At 40.9% G+C, this 17,945-nt stretch overlaps 1 protein-coding gene and 1 long non-coding RNA gene across 2 annotated transcripts; both read right to left on the reverse strand.

The window, feature by feature from the left end:
- Positions 1-4,626: 4,626 nt before the first annotated feature.
- eif1 (eukaryotic translation initiation factor 1) lies at positions 4,627-7,475 on the reverse strand. The gene is made up of 4 exons (XM_049015157.1): positions 7,303-7,475; positions 6,272-6,435; positions 6,074-6,175; positions 4,627-5,914 (listed from the first exon to the last, which is right to left on the reverse strand). The coding sequence occupies exons 1-4, from the start codon at positions 7,331-7,333 to the stop codon at positions 5,870-5,872; spliced, it is 342 nt and encodes a 113-aa protein (XP_048871114.1). The 5' UTR covers positions 7,334-7,475; the 3' UTR covers positions 4,627-5,869.
- A 4,931-nt stretch (positions 7,476-12,406) lies between these two features.
- LOC125742800 (uncharacterized) lies at positions 12,407-14,486 on the reverse strand. The gene is made up of 3 exons (XR_007398204.1): positions 14,231-14,486; positions 13,495-13,652; positions 12,407-13,374 (listed from the first exon to the last, which is right to left on the reverse strand). It is a non-coding gene; the product is annotated as an uncharacterized LOC125742800 (long non-coding RNA).
- Between the last annotated feature and the right edge of the window lie 3,459 nt (positions 14,487-17,945).

Raw genomic sequence — 17,945 nt, forward strand, 5'->3', positions numbered from 1 at the left:
AGCAAGATGGAAAAATCACAAACGAAAGTAAAATCCATTTGCAATACACTTCACATCTTTATTGTAAACGTTACTTGTATAGTATAATTCATTTCACATATATCTTACACTTATTTACAACATTGTGGTTATAGATGCATTAGAAATGCATTTCTTTTAGAATAAATTATCAGCTTGTTTTCAACACTGACAAGCAATCAGTAACAATTAAATATTTTAATGCAATCCTATTGTACTTTACCTATAATTGTTTGTAGGATTTGTTTAGACATAAAATCGCGCTGATCTTCCATCACGGGACCCAAACGATCATGTCCTTCCACTGCAGTTTGCAACATTTTCTCTTGTCGTGTTACTCGATCGGCAGCCTTTAGAATGGAGTCCTCTGAAGTCAATGTCTTTTTGAGCTGCATAACTGGCCCTTGGACTTCAGGGTGCTCAGACCCCAGTGGAGCCGTAGTCAGGCATGTCGCAAGAACGGCAGCTGTCACTGCACACACATACACTCCTTTGCCTGTCATATCTGTAGAAAACCCTACTATTACATTGCATGTTTAATCCGTCAACTGAACATTCCAACAAACTGTTTCATTGCGATAAAGCAAAAAAACGATTTACCAAGCATGCCTTGTTTGAAGCATATCAGTGAGTTAAAAATTATATTACAATTAAAAGTGTTACACATGTATCAAACGGCGTGCATGTAAGCCATACCTGAGAAGTGAAGGAGATGATCCTGAACCTCCTTTCTGGTAGTGTCTTATATACACGGATTTGTTTATATACGCTATATATACAGAAGCAGGAAGATAAGAAGTACATTGATTAGAAACTACTTTTTAATTTGGGAAATCACAAAATGGATATGCTTGCATGAAGGATTGTCATGTGAATATTCAGAATCGTAAATCCAACTGTGTTATCAGAGCTGGGGCAAAGATGACATCTTAAGTAGGACATTTATTTGCATAAAGATTTTTTTTCAACAGAGCACACCATCGTGATACAGGTTTGCGTCACTATTGACTGAAAGGTAATCAACATAAACATATGTTATATCGATTACAATACCCATGTCTCAATTTGTTTGTCAATGGCAACTGATTGTAAAATTTTGTCCCTTTCGAAAATTAAAAACATGTAGATATATAATCTGATTCCGAAATTTTTCCATGAAAAGATTAGTAGCTATGTGTGGTATTTAAAGAGGAAGAAAATGTATGTTCACTTAATACTCATAAACTGTATGATTTGAGGAATCATAATAATTTGACATAAGATATATCATATTCTTGTGCCCTGTGATGGGCTGGCCCCCCATCCTGGGTTGTTCCCTGCCTTGTGCCCATTGCTTCCGGGATAGGCTCTGGACCCCCCGCGACCCAGTAGGATAAACGGTTTGGAAAATGGATGGATGGATATATCATATTCTTGTTTTTCCTAAAAGCATAAGCCATCAAGCAACTTGTATCTTTTAACCACTTATCTTGCTGAGAGTATGTGATTGTGTTAGTGTTTACTTGGGTTCATTATACAATGAACAGGCATCCCATCCAGGGTGTACCTTGGCTTACACCCTCAGCTGTCTGGGATAGGCTCCAAGACTCCCCTTCTCATGGTCTGGTACTGCTTAAATGCTCCATGAATGGATAGGTTGCATTTGCTTGGTTTTAACTGTTTCAGGTAAAATTATATTACTGCTGGTGATTCGTGAGTGGAGGGAAGATCATGTAGTGAGCTCAGCCTGAACTAGGAACTTGCAGTATGGACAATAAGGAAAGCACATGCGATATCCAGGGTCGTTTATGCTGTACTGATTAATTTTGCTTTATTTGAAAGAATGAAGTAAGAGATTCTGCTTTTGGACTTTAAGAACCAAGATGCATGGATTTACTAGTTGCCTAGCATAGTTGTCAGCATATGATCATGATACATTAAGAAAACATAATGTGCTGACGTCGGTTTTCCTGATGACTGTAGTGACTGTAGTGTTTTAGTACAAATCAGATCTGGCTCCAGCCTTAAATTGTTGGATGGACCACAGGATTATCTAGGGCGGTCCTTCCCAATTTGGTCCTCAGAGAGCCACAGACGGTCCATGTTTTTCTCCGTACCAGCTCCCAGTGGTCTGTCTGGGGGCTCCCCTAGGACCGGATTGGGAAACAGTTTTTTCCAAGGTGGGGCGGGTGGGCCGTGTGTATTGGTACAAATGGTACAATAGTACAAATCTGTATTCTAAATGGTACAAATCTATATTCTTATTGACCATGCTCAGTGTTGCCTAATGTTGCACCTTGCGAAAATATTCAGATTTTGTAAACTTTTAAAATACTGCTGGATTGGAGATAACAGACAAATCTTTATCCATTTGCGGTTTTTATTGGAGGGTGACTTACTCAAATTTTTTAAAGCTAATATGCAATATGAAAGTTTCATGCACAAGAGCAAATCAAAAACTACATCAATAAAAATAATGTCTGTACAGGAGCAGTGTAGTGGCGGAATGGTTACCAGCTGTATGTGCATGGAGTTGGAATGTTCTCCCCATGTCATTGTGGTGTTTCCTTGGGCTCCTCCAGTTTCCCCCTACAGTCCAAAACACAGAGAAGAATTGGGGTTGTCAAATTATCCGTAGGTGTGAATGATGTGAAAGCCCAAGACAGATTTGAGCCCCATTCTGATTTTTTCCCTACCTTCTGCCCATAGCTTCCAGGATAGGCTCTGTACCCCCACAACCCTCCATAAGACAAGCGGGTACAGAAAATGAACGGATGGATAAAGTCTGGCCAATGATTTGCCTGTATCATCTGTAATGCATCAACATTTCAAAACAACTGCAGTCTGAATATTAATCCAAAGGTGTTGTAGCTTATTATGTTTTGTAATGTTTAGAAGTTAAGGGACGTTGTAGTTCTTTGGAGTTTTACCGAAAGTGTCGCTTTATTTTTTAAATGATTATATTGTAAAATGTTAAAGAAATTTGTGGCCTGTGCTATCTACATTGACTCTAGTTTTCGAGCATCTATATGACCAGCTTGCAGAGCCGGATTAGGCTCTGGAGTCCCCACTAAATCGATTCCCAAGCTAAACGTAGCCATTAGGAGATACTATGCTGGTCAGCCTAACAGATCCGCAACAGGTTGAGAGTGTTTTAATTAGGCAGTTACGTAGGTTTGGTAATTTATTGAGACTCTGTGCACAATATGTGCTTGCTTCAACATCACATATATTGATATTCAGAGCAGATGGTTTCCCAATGCAACTGAGAGGTGTCATAAAACAATAGTCACAAAATGTCACAGAACCACAAAATATATCAATAGGAAACACTGCTTTCAGATGCATAGGAGCATAAATGCTTACATAAAGCCACCTGCCACCCCATTAGCATGCAAATGCCATGGACCGAATATTGACTTTCAGCCTAATGACGCTAGTATCATTCCACTTCTCAAAATACAAAGAGTTGTCCTTAGCAACTAAGACAACATTTGGCACATTCAGTGGTAAGTGCTCTCCTGACTACATACAGGGTACCTGCGGTTCACGAACAATTTAGTTCACGACCAAAAATTTTGTGAAAAAAAATGCATTGGTTCGCGTACAGAATTTGGTTGACGAAGAGATTCCTGTTTTATACTAGGGACGCATATCCCAGCACTCCCCCCCTGTAATTGTAAATAGAAGGACCATAACAGGAACCCAACGAGCACCGAACCCAAATCACAGACGGGAAACACAAGGTTGTCAGACGTCGAACTGCAAGGTGCACAGAAGGTGGAAGATTTAGATACGCTAAATACACGCGAGGATGAGACCGGGTACACACAAGACACGGGCAAACACACGCGCGACAATATGGATATGCAACCATTAACATTAACAATAACAACAATACGATGGTTAAGGACTGCTAATAAAGAGTGTGAATTCCCCGGCAAGTAAGTCTCCATGTCTCTCTCTCCTCCCGCGATGCCTCGGTCCGCCCGTCGCCACGCGATATTGTGTTTTTCTTTAATGTTTTTACTATAAAACCCAGAAAATTAATTAACAAAAATTATTTGGTAGGCTTATGAACGAATTTCAATGCTTTCTTATGGGGAAAAATTGCCTTGGTTTTCATACAGATTGGTTCACGACCACTTTCCTTGGACGGATTGTGTTCGTTAACCGCAGGCACCACTGTACGTGCATTCTATATAACATCTGAATACTCATATTGATATAAATTAATGCTGCTAAATAAGTGCTCATGAAATTGTTGTGAATTTTCATTTATACATTAAATTCTGCATCTCACTACACAAGTAGTTACCAACTTCTCAATTTACCCAGTTCATATCATGCCATATAACCACATATGATGCATCCATCTTGGGTAACTACTTGTGTGGCACAAGGTGAAAGCAAACTTGAAATTTACCCAAAGCACAGGACATGAGGAAGGTGACACTCTTGATTGGATACCAGCCCATGAGAGAAATACCCAGAGTAGCCATACAAAGGCATAAAATGCAAAATCCACATGCACAGATCCAGAGCAGCAACCAAACCCTCTGTCTCAATGCCATACAGCCACCATGCCATGTCCATCACTTATTTACAAAAATGAGCACAACACTCATATGTTAGTTACTCAATTTATTTAACCATTTTACAAAAAGTGAGGCATTAAATCTTGATTCAGAAGCAATATACAAATAAAATAAAACGGAGGACATTCTCCTGCTTCCGTTGACCACAAACATTCAGCGGCCATTTTTTTAGGTGCACCTGCCTAAGACCAAGTATTATACCCTCCCACCCCACAACCTCCCTTTGCCTTCAGAATAGCCATAGTTTTTTCAGGGCATGGATTCAAGAAACTGCTGGAAATATTTTGGTCCATGCAGACTTGTATCATCTTGGACTTCCTGCAGATGTTCCAGTCATACGTCTATTCGGGATGATATCTGGGGTTTGGGAAGGGGAACTGAGGGTAGTGAATTCTGAGTCATGTTCAAGGAACCACCCTGAGATGATACAAACTCTGTGACATGGCACATCATCCTTCTGGAAAGTATACATCTAAAAAGGGAAGACGGTGGCCATGAAGGAACGCACGGCTTAGTGACGCTACTGTGTTCAAAATAACCCTTGAATGGTACTAAGGGGCCCAATGAATGCCAAGAAAACACACTCGCACACAAATTTCAATAAATACCACCTGAATTGTAAATCCTCATTCTAGAGAAGTTTGAACTGTAGGTTTAAAACTACATTGTTGTAGGACCTGGCATGGTCTCCTGCTCATGTAGCCCATTCGTTTCAATATTTGACGAGTTGTGTGCAGAGATGCCTTTCTGCCCAGCACTGTGGTATCAAGCTGTTATTTTCGCAATTGTAGACTTCCTGCTAGTGTCAATGATTCTGGCCAAGCTAGTTTGGCCTCTCACATCAACAAGAGGTTTTCACCTACAGTGTTGCTGCTGATTGGATGTTTTTTTGTAATTGTACCATTCTCTGTAAACTCTAGCCACAGCAGTATGTGAAAATCCCAAGAGGGTGGCCGTTTCTGAGATGCTGGAATCAACATCAAGCCGCGTTAAGTCACTCAGATCACACTTCTTTCCCATTCTACAGCTTAGTCCAACTAACGACTTCTTGATGCCCTCTGTGTGCTTTATAAAGGATGCTGTTTGGAGAAGCAGGCTGTTTGCATTTGCTAGCAGGTATACCTAATAAAGTGGTCACTGAGTGTATACAGCTGTTCACCCTGTTCTCAAAGTACAGGAAATTAGTCAAATGAGAAGTCACCATTCTAAGAAACTCTACAGGGGTTGCTATGCATTAAACAGAGTTGAGGGGCAGGGGAACGACGCTGCTGCATTTAGAATCCGTGGACTTTCAGCTGTTCTTCTTTCGCCAGGCCAATCTAGTTGAGAGAATCCGGAATAAAAAAGTAAAGTTTAGTAACTAGTCTGAGGCAGTGTTTCAGTAATCAGACACTGAATATTCATTCAGTTAATGAGATTTTCACCCAAACAAGTTAAATTTATATATAAAAAAAACCGGCAATGAAGTGTTAACATACCTCAGTAAGGAACTGGCAGATATTCTTGCGCTGGTCGCCCTGCAGCTGGATCACTTCACCATACTCCGGATGTTCAATCACAGTGCCGTTGCAGGCAAATTTCTGAAAGTAGATATGCCGCAAGCTTAGAATGACAACTATGAATTCACTCTTGCGCAACATAGTCAGATACACCTTGACTGGAATACCAATACCTACCTTTTTAAAGGCCTTGACTAATTTTTTCTTGTCATAGTCATCTGCAATTCCCTGAACTGTAGTCAGTGTTTTCCTGCCGTTCCGCTGCTGTATTCTTATGTGGATGTAGTCTTCAGTCCCAGCCGGGAGACGGTCATCACCCTTAGTTGCATCAGCAAAGGGGTCTGTAGGAGTAAGCACAAATTGTATAAAACGTTTCCTTGGCTATGCAGTCATGAAAAGCGTGGTTTCCGTCATGCAAAGGTAATGGCATCGTAATAATAACCATGGAAAGTAGGTGTAAAATTGTGACTTAAGTTTCTGTACATTTGTATTCTACCACGTCCAACATGCCGAAACAACCATGAGAGAGAAAACAACCCTCCTAGCAAAGTTAACAGCAAATGTGTGAATACAGCTTCACATCCGCACCTAATATAAGTATGTCTAAATGTATTTGTATAACCCAGGCACCGACGTAGTAAATGCCGGGATTAATCCGTTTGGCCACAATTAAAACCCCTTAAAATAATGTGTCGCAGAGGACATTCACGTTTTAGCTCTAAAAATAAAATGTCGGCGAAGTACAGTGGAACAGGCCTTTGACTGCAGGCCTGCCTACCAACCACGGCCCAGGGAGGCCTGCAGACTGGAGCGTTATTTCGGCTACGCCTGTCACATACGTGACGTTTAATAAGTCATACTTTTTTTCGTGGAAAAAATTAGCCACATAGCCAAATTATCAGAAAAAAAGCCAACCGAACGGTTTCAAAACCGGAAGATTCCGTAAAATTTGAAGCGTCGAGATAGTCGTACTAGGCGATATTACTTAACTTCTGATGTATTACTTTAAATATTATAAAAGGCTATCGACCGAACATATTTATTTTAAAGTCAATTCCGAAAATGACTAACATTAATGGCTGTCTTACACTTTCAAACGTAGTGAACGAAGTCAAAATTCAAACGACGTCAGCCGAAACTGCCTGACCAGCGATAATTACAAACGTTCCCATGCGATTTTAATCTTACGTGTTCTTAAATCATCTTACCGAAAGTCTGGAGGTTCTGGATAGCGGACATACGATAAGATTCACTTTCCTTTAGGAAGATAACTGGCTCTGGCGCTTTTTGTTCTTATGTATTGCGATATAAACGCAGGTTCGACTGCCGGACACAACAGCAGAGTCTTCACAAAATGGCGACCAGCGTAAGGAATCCAGGGCTTACAGCTCCTACGCCCTAAAAGGCAATGGACGTCGACTGACGTTATTCCTCCATCGAATGACGATAATGGGAGTATTTTGGGCTGCTGTCCAAAGCAAGGAGATTTTACATTTGTTCTGTTCAGCTCTGTATGTGCCTTAGTACATAGGTTTTATAATTGGTCATTCATAGCGTTAAGTGTGTGTTTCTGTGTTCTTTAAAATAATATTATATTCTAAAATCACACACACACACACACACACACACACTACTTGTAGTACCTAGTTTTGCAGGGGCCCATATTCAGAAATAAATTTCAGGTGGGGGTTCTCATTTGGTTTCCTTGATCAGGGAGTGGAGGTTATACCTCAATATGTTCCACTGATCTGAGGTGGGGGGCACCAGACACGCTTTGCCAGTTGGGGTCTGGGGAGATTTTGCCAATTGCGGGATGAGGTCTACATCATTTATCGGACCCTAGGCAGATTGGACCCGGCGTGCAGAGAATAATGTCAAAATAAGTCTTAAACGTTAAAGAATATGGAGGGGGCATAACAGGACACTATAACAGATAGAATAAGCAAAATACTGTTATTATATACATACATCTCAGAATTATAACTATGTGTCCTGATAAGGGTCGTGGAGTTATTCTATACAATTTAACATATTATACAAAACAAATGCTTCTTTGACCACATACAGTTGTGGTCAAAAGTTTACATACACTTGTAAAGAACATAATATCATGGCTCTCTTGAGTTTCCCGTTATTTCTACAACTCTGATTTTTCTCTGATAGAGTGATTGGAACAGATACTTCTTTGTCACAAAAAACATTCATGAAGTTTGGTTCTTTCATGACTTTATTATGGGTTAACAGAAAAAAGTGATCATATCTGCTGGGTCAAAAATATACATACAACAATGCTAATATTTGGTTACATGTCCCTTAGCCATTTTCACTTCAATTAGGCGCTTTTGGTAGCCATCCACAAGCTTCTGGTTGAATCTTTGACCACTCCTCTTGACAGAATTGGTGCAGTTCAGTTAAATTTGATGGCTTTCTGACATGGACTTGTTTCTTCAGCATTGTCCACATGTTTTCAATAGGGTTTAAGTCAGGACCCTAATTCTAGCCTGATTTAGCCATTACTTTACCACTTTTGATGTGTGTTTGGGGTCATTGTCCTGTTGGAACACCCAACTGCGCCCAAGACCCAACCTTCGGGCTCATGATTTTAGGTTATGTTGAAGAATTTGAAGGTAATCCTCCTTCTTCCTTATCCCATTTACTCTGTAAAGCACCAGTTCCATTGGCAGCAAAACAGCCCCACAGCATAATACTACCACCACCGTGCTTGATGGTAGGCATGGTGTTCTTGGGGTTAAAGGCCTCACCTTTTCTCCTCCAAACATATTGCTAGGCATTGTGGCCAAAAAGCTCGATTTTTGTTTCGTCTGACCACAGAACTTTCCTCCAGAAGGTCTTATCTTTGTCCATGTGATCAGCAGCAAACTTCAGTCGAGCCTTAAGGTGCCGCTTATGGAGCAAGGGCTTCCTTCTGGCACGGCAGCCTCTCAGTCCATGGAGATGCAAAACACGCTTGACTGTGGACAATGACACCTGTGTTCCAGCAGCTTCTAATTCTTGGCAGAGATGCTTTTTGGTGGTTCTCGGTTGACTCTTTACTCTCCTGACCAATTTTCTCTCAGCAGCAGGTGATAGCTTGCGTTTTCTTCCTGAACGTGGTAGTGATGAAATAGTGCCATGCACTTTATACTTACAAACAACTGTTTGCACTGTTGCTCTTGGGACCTGCAGCTGCTTTGAAATGGCTCCAAGTGACTTTCCTGACTTGTTCAAGTCAATAATTCGCTTTTTCAGATCCATACTGAGCTCCTTTGACTTTCCCATTGTAGCGTTTGTGGACGTTTGTATCCAATGAGCCCTATTTAAATGGCCTCAGAGAAGTCACCAGCTGTAGTCACTCATAATCACTCACAAGAAGTTAAGAGGCCATGCTATGAAGCTCATTTCACTGACACAACTTTCTAAGTCACCAAAATTGCGAATTTATGTTGCTGTATGTATATTTTTGACCCAGCAGATATGATCACTTTTTTCTGTTAACCCATAATAAAGTCATGAAAGAACCAAACTTCATGAATGTTTTTTGTGACAAAGAAGTATCTGTTCCAATCACTCTATCAGAGAAAAATCAGAGTTGTGGATATAACGGGAAACTCAAGAGAGCCATGATATTATGTTCTTTACAAGTGTATGTAAACGTTTGACCACAACTGTACCTTTATGTATGCATAATTATATGAGTAATATTTTTATTCTTAAGGTACACTATATAGACACAAGTATTGGAACACACCTTTTAATCATTTAATTCAGGTGTTTCATTCATACCTATTTCCACAGTTGTATAATAGCAGGCACCTAGTCATGCAGTCAGGTTTACAAACATTTTTAAAAGAATGGGTCACTCTGAAAAGCTCAGTGAATTCATGTGTGGTGCTGTCATAGGATGCCAGATTTGTAATAAGTCAGTTTCTGAAATTTCTTCCCTGACAGATATTCCATGGTCAACTGTAAGTAGCATGATTACAACGTGGAAGTGTTTAGGAACAGAGGAAACTCAACCATGAAGTGGCAGACCATGTAAAGTTATGGAGCGGGATCAGAGTGCCGAGGCGCACAGCACATAAAAGTCACCAGCTCCCTGTTGACTCAATAACTGCAGTTCCAAACTTCCTCTGGCATTAACCCCAGGGCAAGAACTGTGCACTGGGAGCTGGATGGAATGGGCTTCTGTGACCAAGCAGCTGCATGTAAGCCTCACATCACCAAATGCATTGCCAAGCATCAGATGGAGTGGTGTAAAGCATGCTGCCACTGGACTCTGGAGCAATGAAATAATGTTCCGTGGATCCATTCCAATTCCTTTTTGACTTATCCGTGACATTGGGAAAGTCTTTTTGTTTATAGTGAAAAGCCTTCACAGCTTTTCGCAGCCTCACTCGGTAGCCTGACCGATAAATTTGCATGACAATGTTATCGGCCAGTATGAGCTATCCATCCCTCCAAACCGCTTATCCTATTGGGTCGCGGGGGGTCCGGAGCCTATCCCGGAAGCAATGGGCACGAGGCAGGGAACAACCCAGGATGGGGGGCCAGCCCATCGCAGGGCACACTCACACACCATTCACTCATACATGCACTCCTATGGGCAATTTAGTAACTCCAATTAGCCTCAGCATGTTTTTGGACTGTGGGGGGGAAACCGGAGTACCCAGGGGAAACCCCACGATGACATGGGGAGAACATGCAAACTCTGCACACATGTGACCCAGGCGGAGACTCGAACACGGGTCCCAGAGGCGTGAGACAACAGTGCTAACCACTGCACCACCATGCCGCCCCCAGTATGAGCTAATTGCAGATAAATCAGTGTTGGCGTTTACAGTATGTTATACGTGTTGTAATTCCTCAGTTTGTCCACCAGAGGGCACACAGCACGCAACGCAACATACACACGCGTTTGTACTCATATCTTTGTTGGGACCGACCATTCATTAATATGGGCAAAACCCCAATTCCAACAACAACATTACCCACCCCTAACTTTACTCATAAGTAATCAAACAAAATACAAGACTTTTTGACATTTTTAGTTTTTTGATTGCAATCACAAATTTTTTTAAAATTGAGTTTCCCCTTGTGGGAACTAAAGCAATTGTCTCAACAATGTAACATATATACATAACCCACACACACAGAATTTTCTTTAATGTTCATTAGTATTTGTACCCTGTAATTTATAATAGACCTGATATATTTATTTGTATTTTTATATATTTCACTATTATTTACCAAAACTCATATTTTGTTTCTCACCTCTGTTCACAAGTTTTGGTTAGTGACAGAAAGAATGAGATTGCAGATACAAGTGTCAGAGATTGGTTTCCTTTGCAGAATGCCTGGGCTCAGCCATAGAGGGAGGAGCTCAGAAAAGCCGCTGCTCCTCCACATCGTTGAGGTGGTTCAGGTATCTAATTAGGATGCCTCCTAATTAGATACCAACGATTCAAGGGTTTTTTTGTCACAAGTAGTATAGAGTCCGACTATAACCTGCAATGATACAGGATGTGTTTCAGGAATGTCCAATGGTATCCGTTGGCTTCCATTCATAATGGATGTACATGTCACTCCTCTTTGGGAGAAACAGGCATAATGTCTCTGACTGGGGTGGTCCACCTCACATCCTTAGCAATCTTTTTACAGATGCCTCAGGATGGCCACTAGTATGAATCTCCAGTAAGTTTGATAATATCCATTAACTGCCAGTACTTGTCCGGGCAGAACAACCAAGTACCGCGTGGGAGCTCTGGCTACAGGCCATCTTACAGTAGTAACCGCATTTTAAGTATGCTAATCCCTCCCACTGTGGTTAAAAAAAAAACATTTGCATCTCTTTTGTTCATTTTTCAAGACAACTGTTTGCCAATGAATGTATTTGCTACTGTAAATTGGCAATTAAGCAAGATAAGAACTTCACCAATTGCAAACATGAATGATTGACATGCCGGGAGAGCTGGTTTTCCCTGGCCAGACCACCATTTAGCAGTCTCACATATTAAGGAACAGAGTTGGGTAATTCAGGTCCCAGAGGGTAAAAGTCCAGACCAAGATTGACCAGTTGAGCATAAAGAGTCACAGTCACATTGTGGAATTTTATTCTCTGGATCTGAATTACCCAACTCTGTTAAATAACTACCTCGCTCCCCTTGATTTCTCTGCAAGTTCCTGATTCCTTAGAAGAAATATTTGAAGCACAAACACATCAATTTATATAGCTGATGTCCTCCACATTGCTTTTAACAACCCTTGAATGCTGGGTTAGGGCTGCAAACTACACCAACAGGCATCAAATAAGTCTACATTTGTTTAGAATTTTATTTGGACTGTTAAGATAGTTACATGCATTTTCAGTGTATGAAGTAATTCCATTTGCATTTGATTATATATGGTTGGAGGGTATTTTTGCAGAAGGTTCAATGCCTGCTGCCCAGTTTTTTCTCAGAACTTGGATCCTTACATGTAGTCTTACAGACATTAATAGAATAGGTAAGTAAATTATGCAACTGAACACATTTCCAGAACTATAACCAATATATTTTTGATAAGCCACTGTGAGTATTAACAATGAGTGATTGAGATGCTATAACACGACATGAGACTTTTTCCATCGACAAAAGGTAGACAAGTGAATCTACTTAGTAATTTCTGTTGTTTGGGAGGATGCTGTTCTGGCCTTCAGTGGTCTTCTGTGCACGTAGCCCATTCGTTTCAGTGTTCGACGAGTTGTGCGTTCAGAGATGCCTTTCTGCTCATCACTGTTGTACTGAGCTGTTATTTTTGCAATGGTAGCCTTCCTGTTGCCGTCAATGATTCTGGACATCTTCCTCTGGCCTTTCTCATCCACAAGGTGTTTTCGCCCACAGAGCTGCCGCTGACTGGATGTTTTATTGTTATTACACCATTCTCTGTAAACTCTAGCCACAGTAGTACGTGAAAATCCCAGGAGGGCGGCCGTTTCTGAGATGCTGGAACCGCTACGTCTGGCACCAACAATCATGCCGCGTTCAAACTCACTCAGATCATGCTTCTTGCCCATTCTACAGCTTAGTCAAACAGTAACTGAACTTCTTGATGATGTCGGTGAATTTTATACTGAGTTGCATCCAGAGGAGTTATTGATCACTTTTGTTAACAGGGTCCCTAATGAAGTGGTCAATGAGTATATATAGCTGATCACCCTTAATAAAGGAAACCTGTCGATTAAAATTAGTAAAATGCATTCAGAATCAGCAGGTCTTCGGGTGTTTTGCTTGGTGAAAGATGATCTGGTGGAGAGAGAGAAGCAAAATCTAAAAGGAAATAAACAGGTAGATATACCAAAACCATATAATTCAATGCTGTAAAACATATAAAACTAGACCCTTCAGTAGAACACCATTACCTACCTTTTTAAAGGCCTTGACCATCTCTAGCTGTCACAGTCGTCAGCTGTTCTCTGAACAGTAGACTATTTTCCTGCTGTTCAGTTTCTGTATTCTTATGTGGATGCAGTCTTCTGTTCAAGCTTAAAGACAACCACCCTCAGTTGCATCAGCAAAGCAATCTATAGGAGAAAACACAGGAAATGGTACTGATAGCAGCAGTTGAACTTAACAACCAACAAAGTTATTGCACACACATAATTGTCGCACTTATGACCGTTAAGAAGTTGGAGCTTTCGATTTCACAGTGGTTTTGCACAAAATTAGTAAAAAAAAAAAAAAAAAAACACTGGGCCCAACTCATTCTACATAAAGAGAATCGTTTTAGATCTGACCAATCACGGCAAATCAATCCAGTAAAACAGCTAAACTGGGTTGTGGTGCAAAATACAGAAGGCAAAGTACATACTACCACTCCACAGTTTCTAACCACCAATACAGTGACAGTCATAAATAAACGAACAAATGCAACGGCCAATGGTGTAACATGTTGGGGTTTAGTTTGTCATCATAACTAAACAGACAAATCTACAGAAACCTAACAAAACAATCCCCTAACAGCCAGATTGCAATATATTAAACTACCATTGGCTACGCAGTACAGAAGCGAGTATGGCTCATTTTCACTTCGCTAGTCTTGCAAATGCAATGGTATTACAACAGTACGAAGGACAGAGATATATAATTGCTTCATTATTACCACCGTTAGGTTTTGTGCGTTTTCTGGCCAACAGTTTGCCTGTGCCCATATGTGGAGAGATTTTCAGTCTTCTTACTGAAAGTCTTTATATTCGTTTTTCTTTGGAAAGACAACGGAGTCTCGCGCTTTTTGATCTTTTTTTAATTGTAATATGAGTACCGTACACAATTTTCAAGTCTTTCTAAAATGGTGCTTTGTATTGGTTTGTCACTGCCCGATCAGCGACCGAATGAGCACGGCTTCGCGCATGCGTATACCGCGAGACATTTTACGACAAAGCTATCGTCCAGGTAATATTTTACGACATTACAAAACAACATTCGTAAACATCCGTTCATATCATATATTGTTGTTGTTTATAGTGTATTGGATATTTGGAACAAATATACTGTTTAAAAGTATGAAAAATAAATCATTTTAAAGTGCCTAAATCCATCTTCCTTTTATTTGAACATGTTTTGAAAAACGACACTGACATATTTTTTTTCAATATATCAACGAACACCAATGCAGTGTTATAATAATATTGCTAGAAAGGTAGTGTTACTGGTGAGCTTCACTTAAAGAAAAACGTCGAAAACACGCATGCATAGTTCAAAGCCACAAAAAGTTGTCTTTACGCTAAGAACGTAAAGCCCTTGTGTTTTTGGAGAGTATTCTTGCTAGCTTATCTCCTAAGAACGAACTTGGGATGCAACGAATTATGGGATTGTTCTCATTAACTAAGTGGTCCTAATGGAGCTAATGACGTCCATGTTTCAGCCTTTAGTACATTTAGCCGCGGACGCAGATATTCGTGTTTCATACATGCATACAGCAGTGATATTCCACCAGACCAGGAGAGGGCAGATGTATTGCAGCAAACATATATGCACGCAGTGTGGTGAAACGGGGTGGACTTTTTAAGAACAAGATGTCTGGCTTGGGCGGTATTAAAGTAATACGACATACTGGTGTTTTGAAGTACTTAGGCCTGCGTCAAAATTAACCAGGGACACCGCCCGATCGGAGAATTTTATCGCCAAGATTAGAAAAATCCAGGAATAGAGTTGCTTTTGAAATACCGTATTATTAAAAAAAATATATGCGGGCACGAACGCACCTCCTAATACAGCTGCTTACCATAACAACAAGAACAACAACAAACATTCTTCCTCTACTCTTTCTTGGATAATCTCTGCTCTGTGAAAGTCGGCGCTGCCACCTACTGGAAATACCTAGTCAATTATTTAACACGTGCATGATGAACGCGCATGATCGCAGCTGGACAAAAATATCGGGGCTACTCACATAGGCGCATGCTCCTGCTCACACATGTGTACACCACATTACATAATAAGTCACTCACTGGTCAATAGCACATGCACAAACATTTTGCTTTATATGAACTAAGTAGTGTTTGTTTTTGTTTGAATTGTGTGCTGTGCTACATTTCTGGGAGGGGGGGGGGGGGGTCAGTTGCATCCAGCAGGTGTAACACCTGACCCATATGGTACCTCAGAGTTAGTTAAACTTGGCACCTAGACCAGATAAGCATGCATCAGTTATCATACTCTGACCCAAACCTGTTTTCAGCTTTAGCTGGCAGGAGCTTAGGGTTTAACTGCCACGATCATGGCTTTGCTGTATTTCACCCTCCTAAGTCAGGTTTTGAGGTGTCAAAAGACATTTTTTTTGACAGCGTATTTAGGAACAAAATTGATTCTTTAAGGTCTGCCATCACAGCTCTATTATATGATCCATCTGTGCTGGTTCACTGGCCTGTTTCTTTAGGCCAGTTAGAACCGATCTCACTTGCGGTTTTGCTTGAGCATCCTAAAATCTGCAAACCATGTCTCAGACATCATTCCCGCTGATCTACTTAAGTATATGCTTAATGTAACTGGGCCAAGAATTTTAAATATTATTAATAGCTGTCTCCGTACAGGTTCAGTCCCAGGTCATATTAAACATGCGGTTATTCGTCAGCTTCTTAAAAATCCCCCTTCTGACCTTCTGGCCTATATCACAGCTGCCTTTTACTGCCAAAGTTTTGAGAGAACATTGTTTTGATTCAATTAACTACTTATCTTGCTTCTAAGAACCTCTTCAAACAGGTTTAAGACCCATCACAGCATGGAGACCTTTTAAAAGTTTTAAATGATATTCTTTTAATTACAGATTCAGGGATCCCAGCTGCAAGCCCTGATACTCTTGAACCTGTCTGCTGCTCGCCCTAAGCAGAACGTTTTCAGTTATAATGGGCCATTTCTTTTCTTCCCTGTCTCACCTAAACTGTGGCATTCCTCAAGGATCCATACTTGCGACTGGTACTTCCTTGCTGATGTGGCACCCTAAGCGAGCATCACTGCCACTGCCCCCCAGTCCAATCCAAGGCAAAGTAAAATTGGCTGGCCAATTGACAGTTGGTGCTCAATCGGCCATCTCTGTCACCTATAGGGTTGACTGGCACTGCGTGCTCCTATTCCCTTTGCCCTCTATCTATCCCCACTGTTTCATTCTGAGAAAGTACAATATTATATTTAGTTCCATTGTTATGCTGATGATATACAAATTCATTTACCCTTATGCAATAGTTCAAGGTCGTCTGCTATGGCTTGTCTAAAGGATCTAAGTGACTGGATGGCCTTAAATTTCCTTTGGATTAATGAAAATGAAACGGTCATCATTTTATTTGGCACCTATTCAACTGTTCACCTTCCTGATATGAGTTTGGGTTCAATGGCCACCTTCTCTAGAAATAGTTTCTTTCTGCTAAATCTGCGTGCAAAGATTAGGACCATTCTCTCACCAACTGACCTGATCAGGACTTCTCTCACTATTACTGTAATTCACTATATTTAACAATTAACCAGTCTCTTTTGTAACGCCTCCAGTATGTACAAAACCCAGCAGCTAGGCTTTTAACTGGGATACTGAGTCATTATCAACCATATTTCCCTTGTTCTAGCCTCTCTTCACTAGTGACCTATAAGATATAGGATTGACTTCAAGATTTTGCTGATGGTGTACAATGCCTTGCATGAGCTGGCTCCTTCATACCTTGCGGACCATCTTTGCTTCTCTTCATTGGCAAGCTCTATTAAATCATCCAATCAGTTACTACTAGTTTCTCCCGGTCTAGGCTTAAGATATGGGGGGGGGGGGGGGGGAAATCACACTTTTGCAGTAACTACTCCACGTCTATGGAACAAGCTACTGTTGCATGTTAGGTCTGCCTCCTCCGTTAGCCTCTTTAAGGCTAAGCTAAAAGCCTACCTTATATGCTTGCTTTGGTTTCCTTGTGTGTTTTATTTTCTTTTCCTGTAAAGCACTCTGGTGTCACCCTTGGCCTGCTCACTCTGATGACCCCCCATATTCTGACACAGCATCCTGATCTTGATCACCCATCAGCCTGGCCCATATTAGGACTATGATGAGTGTCTGTGTAGGCTCAGTGTCAGTGTCATATTTGACAAAACATGACATGTGTGTGATATTTCAGTTTATCTCACCTGCATTGCAATTAAACTGCGATATTAAACTACAGCAGGACTTTTCACGTAGCACATCCGCTTCAGTGTTTCACGACTTGTGCGTTCAGAGACGCCTTTCTGCATACCACTGTTATATCAAGCTGTTATTTTTGAGATTATAGCCTTCCTGTTGGCATCAATGATTATCTTCCTCTGGCCTTTCTCATCCACAAGGTGTTTTCGCCCACAGAGCTGCCGCT

This window comes from Brienomyrus brachyistius, chromosome 5, assembly GCF_023856365.1.
Source record: "Brienomyrus brachyistius isolate T26 chromosome 5, BBRACH_0.4, whole genome shotgun sequence".
Classification (NCBI taxonomy): domain Eukaryota; kingdom Metazoa; phylum Chordata; class Actinopteri; order Osteoglossiformes; family Mormyridae; genus Brienomyrus; species Brienomyrus brachyistius.